Source organism: Eublepharis macularius, chromosome 13, assembly GCF_028583425.1.
Source record: "Eublepharis macularius isolate TG4126 chromosome 13, MPM_Emac_v1.0, whole genome shotgun sequence".
NCBI classification, from domain to species: Eukaryota; Metazoa; Chordata; class Lepidosauria; order Squamata; family Eublepharidae; genus Eublepharis; species Eublepharis macularius.
Window position 1 is genome coordinate 40,912,076 of NC_072802.1, and position 13,167 is coordinate 40,925,242.

Genomic DNA, 13,167 nt, shown 5'->3' on the forward strand with positions numbered 1-13,167 from the left:
GTTAGTTTACAGTGCTGTATTTTTTCTGTATACCCAGGAAGTCCCGTGACCCATACCTTCTCTCCAGCTATACTGTTTTCATCATCCCTCCATGGGAAAGCCAATGTACTATTCAATATGCCAACTGCAGGTTTTCTTGTATGTTTTAGAGGACCCAACATTTAATGTATAGCAGATGGGAAAGAATGCTCTACTGAGCCTTTTAATAGTTCAAAGCTGTTTGTTAACAATTGCCAGCAGTGTGATAATAGCAGAATGTTTTCAATGTATTTTTATTTCATTTTTGCCCCACTCTGGGATCCAAAGGCTCCACAAAGCGGCTCAAAACTAGAATTCTAATATCAGTGATCATGGTAACCAGTTGGTTCCAAATGCCCACTGAAATAATGCAATTCGAACCAAGCATCTGAAAACAAGCAGGAAAAGAGACAATAGTGCCTCTCTATCAAAATAGCCTGACATCCCTCTCTTGCATACCCCCTCATCAAGCCCAGTTGGGGGGGTGGGGAATACAGAGCAGAAATTCTGCAGATGAACAAAGTATGTAGAAAAGTTCATACTGTCCTTCATAAGGCAGAAATACCAAGGACAATACAATACCAAGGACAGCTACTAGAGACAAATGGAATTTACTACCAAGTAAACATGTTTTGTATCAACCTGCATGATAAATGTTCTGCATTGGATAACCCTCCCCAAAAATCTTTTCTAAATTGCCTTGCTTGTACTTTATAACTTTCTAACAACACAGGATTTTGAAGAAAATTACAAGTCAGCATTTGAAAAACAACAACAGAGATACAATGACCACTTACACTTATAACACAGGCATCTTTAACCCGGCCAGCTGCAGTAACAAAGCATCCAATTGGAAATCCTGGATTACAATATCTCTGTCCACCTTCTACATCATAACACCAAGTTACTGGCATATTATCAATAATCCTGAGCAAAAAAAAAAAAAAAGGAAATCATTCTACAGTCAGAATTGCTATAAAGTATTTGGCACATTCAACTGTAACTTTATTTATTTAAAAGATTTGTATGCTGCCTTTGTACCCAAATACGGTTCCCAACATAATTTTTGAGGATTTATGTTAATTAATTAAACAGGAACACTCATTTATTATTAGAAGGAAGAAATCGGGTGGGGTACTGTCATAAGAGTATGGCTAGACTTTTTTTTATTCTTCCTTCCAGAGATCAGACATTTTAGAGAATGTATTAACTCACCAGTGATGCTGGTAATTCAACTGCATTCCTTTCTTCAAAAATGCCAACTTAGTCATGTCTTCGGCCTTCTCTGGGTTGTAGGATTTCTTACAAACCTTCCTGCATGTTTCTGGTTTGTTAAAGGTAAACTGTAATAAAAACAGAATTGTTTGCTTTATGCTATTGAAAACGTTTTGCATTCAAAACTGTTATTTTTGTTATCATCCTTTCCCCTGTCATCAAAAAGGAATCTATCAGAATATAAAAGCTGACATTTAACATCTTGTACCTTAAAACCTGTAAATTCTATGCAATTTCATTTTCTGTTCAGTGCTCTTTAAAGGGGATTGGTGCCTCGCTCATACATACTTCCCCTGCAGACAACGTACTAGATTACAAGCGAACAGCATATACGCCTGGTGGTCACATGCTGCTGTCGGCTCAAACCAGCTGAACATATCATTGATGACCTGCAACCTATGCAGGACAATATTCCTCTCTCACAAGCATTGGGAGGCAAACCTTTTCTTGCCTGCAGACAGCCCCCTCCCCTTAAACAACTTCTCACTCTCAATAATGTACTTCCTAACATGGACCAGGGCCTGCAATAAACCAGATGTCCCCATAATCACTCCAACACCACAATCACTGCCCCTAACAACACCAGCTACACCACCTCAATTTCATTTACTTGTTCATCTTCCCTACGCAAAATAATAATTAGATATTAATCAGCCATTAAAAATCACAACACTCAAAAACCAGAGGGAGAACATTTTAATCTTCTCGGGCATTCCATTACTGACCTATAATTGGCAGTCCTCGAACAGAGAAGCTTCAAGGGGAGATTACAATGTGAGATTGGTGAACTTGAGTTCATTCACAAATTAATTTCAGAATAATGGATCTCTTCCCTCTAAGGCTGAATAGATACTATGCTACAGATGCTAATTTTTGTACTAATCAAGCTGCATTGCACCACTGTACTTTTGCCTCCTGACCCCCTTCTTTACTCATGAATGGGATATAATGGCTTGGGATCTCCATTACCATTTGTATCTTACAAAGGGAGCTTTGAGTCACAAAGCTTTTACCCTGAAAATCTTCTTGGCCTTTAAGATGCCATTGGACTTGAAACTTGCTGTCCTACCCCTGGTCTAGTCCAGCCCTTTGTTCCCAACAGTTGCCAGTTCTATGCTTTGGGAAGTTTGTGGAAGGAGCTGGAACAGCAGCAATAGCTATGCAAATGTCATAAATAAGCATAATTGATCCTGAAACATCCCCTGAACTCCTTGCCCGTAATAACTTTAACCATGCTAGAAGACAAGATAACATTTCTGCTAATGATTTCTCAATTTATGCAGTTTCCTACTCAAGGGCAAGAATACACTGCTGTACCAGCAACACAGCATCCCCATGCACATGCCTGCAAGTGGGACAATGCTTAAAATCTATTTACAGTACACAATGTTTTGCTGAAATGCTTCAACCTGAACAAGTCCAACATACATACAGTATTTCTAAGAAAGCCTTGCAGAGCAGCAACAATGCAAGTGACTGACACAAAAATCAATAGGACTGAACAATACACAGCAGGATTTAACAAAATACAACAGGTCGTCCAAATAGTGTGTAAAGGCTGCAATAACCTTGTAGGGGGATGAAGCTATTCTCTCTCCAAACAAGACTTGTCCCAGGTTTTCTGAAGGCCTTTTCTCAGTTGCATCTTGACAAAAGTCAAAACTAAGGGGAAAAGAAGAACTATTTTAACATTAAAATTTCAAGATGTATGCCTGTATCCATTTTAAAATATTCTGAATTACTGGATTGCATGGTTGAAACTACTAATTCTGCTTCACATGCTGTATCAGTGTATATCATGCCACAAATATTTTACACAGCAGTTAGCAGTCCTTTGAACTCTTTCAGTCTGCATAAACTGTGTAAAGTTTTTTCCCTTCCAAAATCTAAGCACTTAATTGAAGATATTGGGGTATACTCACGCATCATATTCATAGGGCAGGACTGATTCAACAGAGTCCAATCTGTTCACAAACAACTCAATTTGTGACTGAAAAAATAGAAAAATCTGTTAGGACACTGAATTTAATATAATTGGGTTTTTTTAAAAAAAGGCAATGAAATATGAACAATAAACCATTATGCACAATGAAAAATGGAATCCAAGTAATTCTGAAGTTAGTATCCTATGCAGATTTGCTTATGAGCCAATGTGACATAGCACTAAAGTGAGCTGGACTTGGGTTCAAATCCCCACTGTGCTGTGAAATTCACTGGGGATCCCTAGGCCATCAGTCACTCTCACTCTCACTCTCACCCTAGTCTACATCACAGAGTTGCTAAGATAACATGACATACATACATACATACATACATACATACATACATACATACAGGGCTTTTTTTTCTGGGAAAAGAGGTGGTGGAACTCAGTGGGTTGCCAGCACAGGGGGCAAGTCTTGGTGGGAGGTGGTGCCCCTGGTACCACATGTGCGTGCGCAAAGTGCACACATGCTCCCAGGGCTAATGACGTCACTTTGGGTCAGCTGGAACAAGGAGGGAGTTTTTAAAAGTTTAAATCGCCCTCGCAAAAATGGTCACATGGCTGGTGGCCCCGCCCCCTGATCTCCAGACAGAAGGCAATCTAAACTCCCCTCTGTCAGGAGATCAGGGGCAGGGCCACCAGCCATGTGACCATTTTCAGGAGGTTCCGGAACTCCGTTCCACTGCGTTCCAGCTGAAAAAAAGCCCTGCATACATACATACATACATACATACATGAACCATGTACCCTGGCCTGAGGAGGAACAGAGCAAAAAATGTACTAAATAAATACATAATTGGAAGCAATAGCTCCATTTAAATTAATGGGATTGACAATAAGTAAATGTAGTTTAATTGGATTTTAAAAGAGGCTACATAAGTTAAATATCCTAGTCAATATACTTCATCTAGTGACAACAGGAAGAAAAAAAACAGCAGTTTGATGTGAATCTGAAGGCAGCCCTATGGAATCAGGATCAGCCCAGGATGTAATCTATTGTTTTATCATCTTCTTGTATTTTTTATTTGTTTATTAAACGTTTTCCTATTTATTCAAATTTCCTTTTGTGAGCTGCTTTGGGTTCCCACTGTAGGGGGAAGCAGGGCAAGAAATGCCTAAATAAGTAACTTGAAAAAGCAACTTTTTTCACAGCACCAACCCAACTAGTTATTTCAGCTGAGTTTCCCTAGTAAAAGTTTCAACCCAATACAACCTTGCTTTATGTCAAGCCAACCTAGAGAATGTCAAATTGCATAGTAGAGGACAGGTGCCTTTGACTTCACTTACCTAAGACCAACTCTTTTATAAAGAAAATAGGATTGTCGTTTTATTTACTTATTTACTTCATTTATACCTCACCTTTCTCCCCAATGGGATTCAAAGTGGCTTACATCATCTCAACTCCTCCATTTTATCTTCACAACAACCCTGTGAGGTAAGTTAAGCAGAGTGTGTGTTTCTGGCCCAAGATCACCCTGCAAGCTTCCATGGCAAAGTAGGGATTCGAACCTGGGTCTTCCAGATTCTAGCCTGACACCGTATCTACTACCCCACACTGGTGCAATGCTTTTCATCCATGAGAACACACAAGTAATTTATTGCATGTATTGTATTGTTGTTATTGTATTTTTTAAAAAAAATGTAAACTGCTTTGACATTCAGTGAGAAAGACTATAAATGTAAGTAAATAAATAATTTGAGAACACTGAGAAAGTGGTACATAATTTTCAAAGGTTTTGAAGTCAAGAAAAGAAGTCCTTTTGTTGTAAGTGATGGAGTGTTGGATTCTGAACCAGCAAATTCCTTACGCAACAAGGAATTTCGGTAGATGTCCTGTACAGCTGCCACCTTTTCCACCAGCCCACCTCCCATATCTTTATTATATCGATTCCATGCCTTTCTCCAATACAAGGACTTAAGAACATAAACAGCAAACTTAACTGCTGCCTGACACGCAAAACATGGCAGGAGAAATTTAACACTGACATTTTTCCTGCTTTAAAATATAGGGACTGGGAAACTATCCCCTGTTGAATTGTTGCCAGTTAAGGTTGCTCTTCAGAGTAGGAATCTGGCACTAAAAACAGACAGCAATTTAGTAGCCTTGGACAAGCCTCTCACTTTTTCAACTTAACCCTACCTCTCACAGTTGTTGTAAAAATAATGTCTTTAAAATCATCCTCCCTTTGTGAAAGGATTTATGTTTTTAAAATCATCCTCCCTTTGTGAAAGGATTTATGGAAGCTCTCTGATGGAGGGGGGAAGCTCACTTCATCGTATTTTTGTCCCGTTTAGCAGTTTGGGGGGAGAAAACTCTCCTGAAGGTGAGAGAGGGGAGTGGGGTAAGCATAAGGCAGTTTGACTACATAAGATGTAGTTTCAGGTGAGTAGCCGTGTTGGTCTGCAGTAGAAGAGCAAGATTCGGGTCCAGTAGCACTTTATAGATGTACTAGATTTCCAGAGTATGAGCATAAGACATACTTTTTCTCCCTCCCATCTCCCCATGGAGAAATGGCCCCAAATTAAGAACAGAACCTGGAGTGGCACATCCACCCCCCTCAACCCAATCATGGGTTATCAATGTATGGGACTTCCTTGAAATAATTTGGAGGGTGTGTGTGAGAGGGATTCTTCATATGCCGGCCCACTTTTAATATATCATCCTAATTGGAACACATTAGGTTTATACAGTAGAAGATTGAGTGCCCTATGCAAAGTTTCAGGAGGGTAGCTGCGTTGGTCTGTAGCAGAAGAGAAAGATTCAGGTCCAGCGGCACCTGAGTTGGTCTTTAACGTGGCACTAGATCTGAATCTTGCTCCCCTATGCAAAATTGTGTCATTCCCCTCAGAGAAAATACGCAGCCCCTATAACCATGAGAGATCTCACTCCCTTCCCCGTCTATGCTTAGGGAAGAGCTAATTTAGGAATGGCAAAGTAGGGCTTCCTTCAGAGAATTTCGGAGAGCCCTGAGCTGGGGAAAGGACTCCTCCCCCTACCCTTTAATGTATCTCCTTACAAGACACTCTAACTAGAACATATTAAGTTTGGGGAAGGGAAGGAGGCAAACGGGGCAGACTAAATATAATATAAAAAGAAACCCTCCCCCCATATTGTGAGGGAAGTTTTGAGAGATTTCGTCTTGCACCCCTCAGCCTGAAGCAGAGGCGGCGATCGAAGTGGGGCTTTCCTGAGGGAAATGTGAAGTCGGGCTTCTCGTTCGGCCTCCTCGCCCCCCCTTTCCCCCCACCTTGCATCCTTTGGAGCCCTCCTGGCCGGCCTGCGGGGGCTCGCAGAAGCTGACAGGAGCTAAGCCGGGCAAGTAGAAGCCGTTGCAAAGGCCCACCAGGCCCGCCAGGAACAGCAGCAGCCTTGTTCGCCTCATCCCTGCCGCGCCGCCTGCCCAGTTTCCCACGGGACGGAGATCCCGGCCGCCCGGCCACCAAGACTTCCGCGCCGGCAGCGGCATCACAGTCGCTCGAAGGCAGCCTCCGTAGCAACCGGGCCTGCGTTCGCTCGCTCGCTCAGGGCTTCAGCCTCCCACGTGACCAAAACAAGTCTCTTCAAGAGGCACCATCTTGACTGAGGGCAAAGTTGCCAGGAGTTGCATTGCCGGCTTTCGGGGGGGGGGGGAGGGAATGCGAGACGGATTCAAATGTTAGTTTATTTAAATGTCATATTTTATTTGTAGATTTTGTAATACATTTTGCCTTTATTGAGTGTAATAATTTGTGCACGTTGTAATACTGTAACGGTGCATTGGTATGTAATATTTTCAACATGAATGATAACAGTGTTTATATGCTGCTCTTCTAGACAGAATAGTGCCCCACTTTGAGAAATGAACAAAGTCAATGTTATTACCATCCTCGCAATACAGCTGGGGAGCTGGGGGCGGGGAGAAGTGACTGGCAATAGTAGGATTTGAACTAGAAAAGTGTTGATTTCCAGTCTGATCACTTACCCACTATGCTACAGCAGTTTAAATTTAGAATGATGGCTAAGCCATGAACACTACATATCTCAAAGATATGTGCTAAAGGAGTAGGCTTGTAGCTTGGGGGTGCTGCAGGACCTGGGCCACCTGTTGGACTCTTGAAAACTCAAACCTTGGAAATCTAGTTGATCTTTAAGGTGCTATTGTACTCAGATCTTGCTCCAGGCATCAGCAGTCAGACCCCTCTCTCATACTGGAAGGACAGTTTATGGATGTGGAATATCATAAACTCCTTTACCAGTCGTTCCAGACAATGCCCAGCAAGGCAGCACGGATGCCAGCTGGCCAGTAGACTGGAAAGTTACCAAGAGGAGTTAGCCATGTTAGTCTATAGTTGCTAAACAGTAATGAATCCAGTAGCATCTTTAAGACTAACCAACTTTATTGTAGCATAAGCTTTCGAGAGCTACGGCTCTCTTCGTCAGATGCATCTGACGAAGAGAGCTATAGTTCTCAAAAGCGTATGCTACAATAAAGTTGGTTAGTCTTAAAGGTGCTACTGGACTCATTAATATTTTACCAAGACATGAGTCATAGGGGATGGCTGATTGAATGGCCCCCAATCCCCAGAGAGCAACAGAAATAACAAGGCTTCCTGAGATACCTCCCTGCCTAATCCCATCATCACCTCCCTCCACCTTTCCTTTCCCAGGTACCTAATCAAGGCTATTCAAGGCATCTGATAGCTTCCCTATCCAGTAGTTACCTGGTCATCAAGCAATATTTTACCTATAGTCCAGTCCAAGATAATCTTATCACACCTTTCCCAACTTATTACCCTACCTCCAGACAAGCAATTAAGTCATTATTTTGAAGGCCTGATGCTAGTCTTGCTCCAGGGTACATTTTGCACTATAACTAGACAGCCCAGCCATTTGTTCACTGTGTGTGTGTCTTGGTATCCATCCAAGCACCCCCAAGTTCACTTGAGTTTTCTTCTTACTGTGAAGCACAAGTCATTTTGCTACTCCTCCACAGATACTCTTCTTCTCGAGACTGTAAATATCACCAGATTGTACTAATCTCACACTATATAATCCACCTTGAGTCTCAGTGAGAAAGGAGGACTATAAATGACATACTCTCATTTTCCACCATACTTTGTTAGCTCTGTGTGTGTGCTGTATGTGTTCTCTCTGTGCTTGCCTTTTTATTTCATTGTTAATAAAGAAACCTTTCCTGTTGTACATCCACTTGTTTATTTAAGAATTCTCTAAGGGAATATCCTGGTATACATTGGTAGAGATCCCTAGTTACCACCTCTTGCTGCATCTCCTTTAATACTAATTCCTGCAACTCACAAAGAGCCCCCCCCCTGCATTTAAGTAACAGATTAATGATGGAGAATGCAGGCATGGCCCTGCACCTTTAAGTATTATGATTCATGACACGTCTTAAGAGTGCATACACAGGAAAGCTTCTTCAGAGAAACTCTCACAGGTGTGTGTGTGTACTTGCAGATCTGTGTGCTAGATGCTACAAGAACAACTATCTCGGTAGGAATCTTTCCTCCTCACTTCTTTGTGTCACTCAGCCTCACCTATTGTTCCCACTGTCATCAGGTTGTTTGGAAAGCAAGGGGGTGAAACGTGGTTCTTCCCTGGGAACTCTTCCCTGTTTGTGACTATTTTGGGTTGGAAGTTAGGACCATCCCTTAGAATCGGCTGTGAGCTGCCATTTTATGTTCGGTAGTTCGTAGCATTAAGTTCCCAAGGTTAGCGCTCCTTGGAAGAACAGCTCTGTGCATCTACTGTGGTGACAAACTTGTTGGGGTTTAGCAGTTTTCCTGGCCTGTGGAATAAGGTCCCTCCATTCTGAAAAAATTGGCATTTAATTTTGACCAGTTTAGTTTCTGATCCCTCCTTTCCCTGCAGCTCTGCAGTCCCCCACAGAGCACCAGTTGTAAGTTCCAGTGAGTGTTTTCCCCCTTGCTACTCTGCCAGATAGTGGAGCCAAGGTTTCTTAAAGGATTAGGGAAAATCCTCCCTGCCCCTGAGCTAAGGTTCTTGTTTTAGGTTCACAGTTAGGGGTTAATGAACTGTGGTGTGCAGACCCATTAAGGGTTCCTTGGAGCTGATCAACTGCTCAGCGAGAGCAAAAACTTGCTGGCCCAGAGCAAAAGTCCTACAACCCTCCTATGGAAACCCACCAAAATGTTTAAGCAGAGCCCTAGCTTAGACAAATGAGAAAAGTGGGTAGTTAAGATCAAAATCCATGGGAATTGGAATTCTTCAGATCCCCCGACCTCCTTCAGACACTGAACAACGCTCTCTAGGTGCAGTATGAGAGTAAAAAGTTGATAGGCTCCAAAATAGAGGCTTGTGTAGCCTGGGGCTTTTGGGTAATCTTGAACAACTGTGTAAGTCTTGCCAGGGAAGCCTAAGCAAAAGCTGAGCAAAAAGAGCAGGAGTTAGAGAAGCTGCAGGTGGCAAATTTTGATCTGCTCATAGATAAAGGCATCTTTGTGTCCACCACCCAGGGCACCCAGCAGAAATTAAAGGAGGCTTTAGCTTGCGCTTAAGCCTCTGAGCAACAAGTACTACCCGATAGAGAGTAATAGAAAAGCATCACCCAATACAAAAGAATAAACCGTGACCTACTTATGAGTACAATTTAAAGGTACAATGTAGCACAGTAGACAAAAGTTTCCTTTATATCATGAACATGTCACAATTTCTAGAAAATATCAGGTTTGAAGCAATATCTTTCCACTAGGAATCAATTTTTGAAGGTATAAGATCTAAAGCAGCTAGCAGCATCATACAATTTCAAAAATTCAAAGTGCAGTAGTGCTTATACATTCCTTTTTCAAAGTGCAAATGCCAGCTTAAAGGAACCACACCTTCCTAAATCACATGAATTTCATATAGTAATTTCACAAGCTACATGCAGTAGCCATTTACAGTGTAATAAAAATTCAAGTCTCAGCAATAAGCCTTCAGTACATCATAATAAACCATTAATGCATGTTCTAGTACACCAATCAATAGTAACTGCAACGAGTTTGCTAGCGAGAGAATCCTGTTTCCGTCATCCCCTTCTTCCTGGCAGTTACCAAGCTGCAATAAATAACACATCATGTATTAGAATCTCAATAAATATCAAATATATAAATATCTAAACACCTCTGAGCAACAAGTTGCAGTGTTAGAGCAGCAACTCACTGAAACCCAACACGCATCCCAATACCTTGCTGCCCGAGCTAAAATCCAGCATGTCACTGTCAGCCACGAGGTGTGCCACAAAGAGATAGACATCCTAAAACATCCGTTATGTCCACAGAGAGCCTTAATAGCATCTGTCCACCCCAAGACTCTCCCAGACTTCCCAAGCTCAGCTCCCTATGAGTCCCTGCGGGAGGATGCATTTCCTCAAACCCCTTACAATCTCGACCAGGAAAACTCCATTCCCCTTCACCTCAAAAAAGAAAAAAAAACATAGAGGGTCTTTAAAAACAAAAGACGAATTATTAAAGCAAGATATTAATTTAGATTGGTGGTCAAGAGTAGACATGGGCACGAACCAAAAAAATTTAATGAACCAGCGGTTCGTGATTCGGTGCCGCTGACAAATCCGAACTAACGTACCAAAACGAACTTTTCCTGCTGACGAACCAGTTCAAGGTTCGTGGTTCATGGGCATCAGAATGGCCCCCGTTGGGCTTAGAGAACCCATATTTCCAGGGAGTGTTTATAAGGCTCTCCTCCAGCCAGCATCCAAGTTTTGTCAAGATTGCAATAGGGATCTTGGAGTTATACCCTCTCCGATCCGAGGCCCCCAGGAAACTCCCATTTGATACAATTAGAGCCACCAGTTGACGTTGGCCCAGTGTACAAGGGGTTGGCCATCAGAACTGCCTATTAGGGTTTGCAGGGATGAGATTGGAGTGCCCATGGCTACAGAACACCCCCCTTCTCCCTCCCTCCCTCCCCCCCGAGTGTCTTCTCCCATGTAACCAATTGTAACCTATTTGCAGCTCCATGGTTGGAAGGAACACCTGCCGATCAAGGTAAGCTGGGCTTCGATTTGGGTTTCCAGGGCGAGAGAAGGAGTGCAAACAGAGTTCAGGCATTCCCCCAGCTCCGTTTCCAAGGGAATTGATTGATGGTGCCCGACTGTCTGGCTTCACAAAACACGGGCAAATGCAATGAACCAGGCTTTCAACGAACACTGGTTCGTTGGCCATGGACCCTCATGAACTGCCAGTTTGTGAACAGATGATCAGGCGGTTCGTGGGTCTTTTTGGTTTGTAATGCGGTTCATGCCCATGTCTAGTCAAGAGTACAGATAGAGTCTAGATATCATAAAGATAAAAAAAATGGAGGGAGTTATATGGAACAAACTGAATTTTAAAAATTGTTATGTGTCTCTGATGAAAAACTGATTAAAAAGATGTATGCCTTTTTAATGCAAATGAAGAAGGAAAATGAAGTGGTAAAAGGTTGTAAGATTAAATGGTCACAAAATTTGGGATATGAGATTGACTCAGAACAATGGAATAAAGTATGGAAGGTTAATATGAAAATAACGGGTAAATCAGTTAATTTTAAAGAGAATTTATATAAAATGTTTTATAGATGGTATCTAACTCCAGATAGATTGACTAAAATGTACAAAAATACCCCAAGTAAATGTTGGAAATGTGGAAAATGTACAGGAACTTTTTATCATATGTGGTGGACATGTAAAGCTGTATGTAGATTTTGGATAATGTCACACACATTACTCCACACAATTTTACAGACATCAATACCTTTTAAGCCGGAATTGTTTCTATTGAACAGCATCCCAGAGGAATTCAACAAAGATCAAAAACATTTTATAATACATGCAGTGACAGCAGCTAGAATTCTATTAGCATTTTATTGGAAACAACCAATAATACCAACTCAAGAAGAACTACTGGGAAAGATCATGGAAAAAGCAGAAATGGACAAATTGACAATGATATTAAAAGGGAAAATGGAAGAAGAGTTCGCTGGACCCTGGATACCACTTTACAACTGGATTACAAATAAAGACTTGAATTTGCCAAGAATATAAAAAGACTCAAATGTCTTACTATTAATAGCATAGGTGATTACAAAGAATGTTTAATGATATATTGAGCATTGCTGTGAGCAGGCTATGATGGATTTATTTTTTTTCTTCTTTTTTCTAATTTTATTCTTTATCTGTTCTTACTTATCTCTTTTTTTCTATTTGCTGGTTATTTGAAAACTAATAAAAATACTATTTGAAAAACCCATAGAGAAGCATAGTGCTGCTGGCCACTTACAGTGCCAGGAGATCCAGGAGAAAGTCCCTTGGACTGCCAAGGCAAAAGCCATAGCAGACCAACTTGGCCCTTTAACAGTGGCACTAGAATTGCACAACTCACAGCTGTCTCTCATTTGTACCCCACCCCAAATGGAGCTGCTTTAACTGAGCTAGCCAGGATTTGTGCATCCAGAACAGATGCCCCCACTACTGAGTCAAGCATAGCCAGTAGGAACCTCACCTCCTACCATACATCCCAGTTGATGAAGGAAATAATGTAGCTCGTTTGGCCTGGCCAAAAGGCAGACATGCTGTACTTTAAAAAACTGAAAAGTGGGAATTAAGAGACTGATATATAGATTGTAATAATGATATTCAATTGTTAATTTTCCCCACAGTTGCCTCTCTTATCTCACAGGGTGGCTGCAAGGGAGAAAATTTGGGAACATTAATTAATCTGCAAAACTCTACTCCAGCACCACATTTCAAATAAATCAATTTTCTTCCTGTCATACTTCTTCATTGACCAACTTTCACATCTCTTGCCTCTCTTATGGAAGCTTGCTGGGTGACCTTGGGCCGCTTCTGTGGGGGAGTGAAGATTTGGATCTGCTGTTCTAACCCCTACACCATACT

At 41.6% G+C, this 13,167-nt stretch overlaps 1 protein-coding gene across 1 annotated transcript in view; it reads right to left on the reverse strand.

Annotated features, from left to right (window-relative positions):
• Window positions 1-6,837, reverse strand: part of LOC129341612 (transmembrane 9 superfamily member 2-like) — a 56,700-nt gene extending 49,863 nt beyond the window's left edge. The window contains exons 1-5 of the mRNA XM_054996892.1: window positions 6,526-6,837; window positions 3,216-3,283; window positions 2,862-2,955; window positions 1,234-1,361; window positions 816-945 (exon numbers count right to left, since the gene is read on the reverse strand). Of these exons, the coding sequence (XP_054852867.1) occupies window positions 816-945; window positions 1,234-1,361; window positions 2,862-2,955; window positions 3,216-3,283; window positions 6,526-6,744 (639 nt within the window). The 5' untranslated portion in view covers window positions 6,745-6,837. The remainder of the gene's footprint in view (window positions 1-815; window positions 946-1,233; window positions 1,362-2,861; window positions 2,956-3,215; window positions 3,284-6,525) is intronic.
• Between the last annotated feature and the right edge of the window lie 6,330 nt (window positions 6,838-13,167).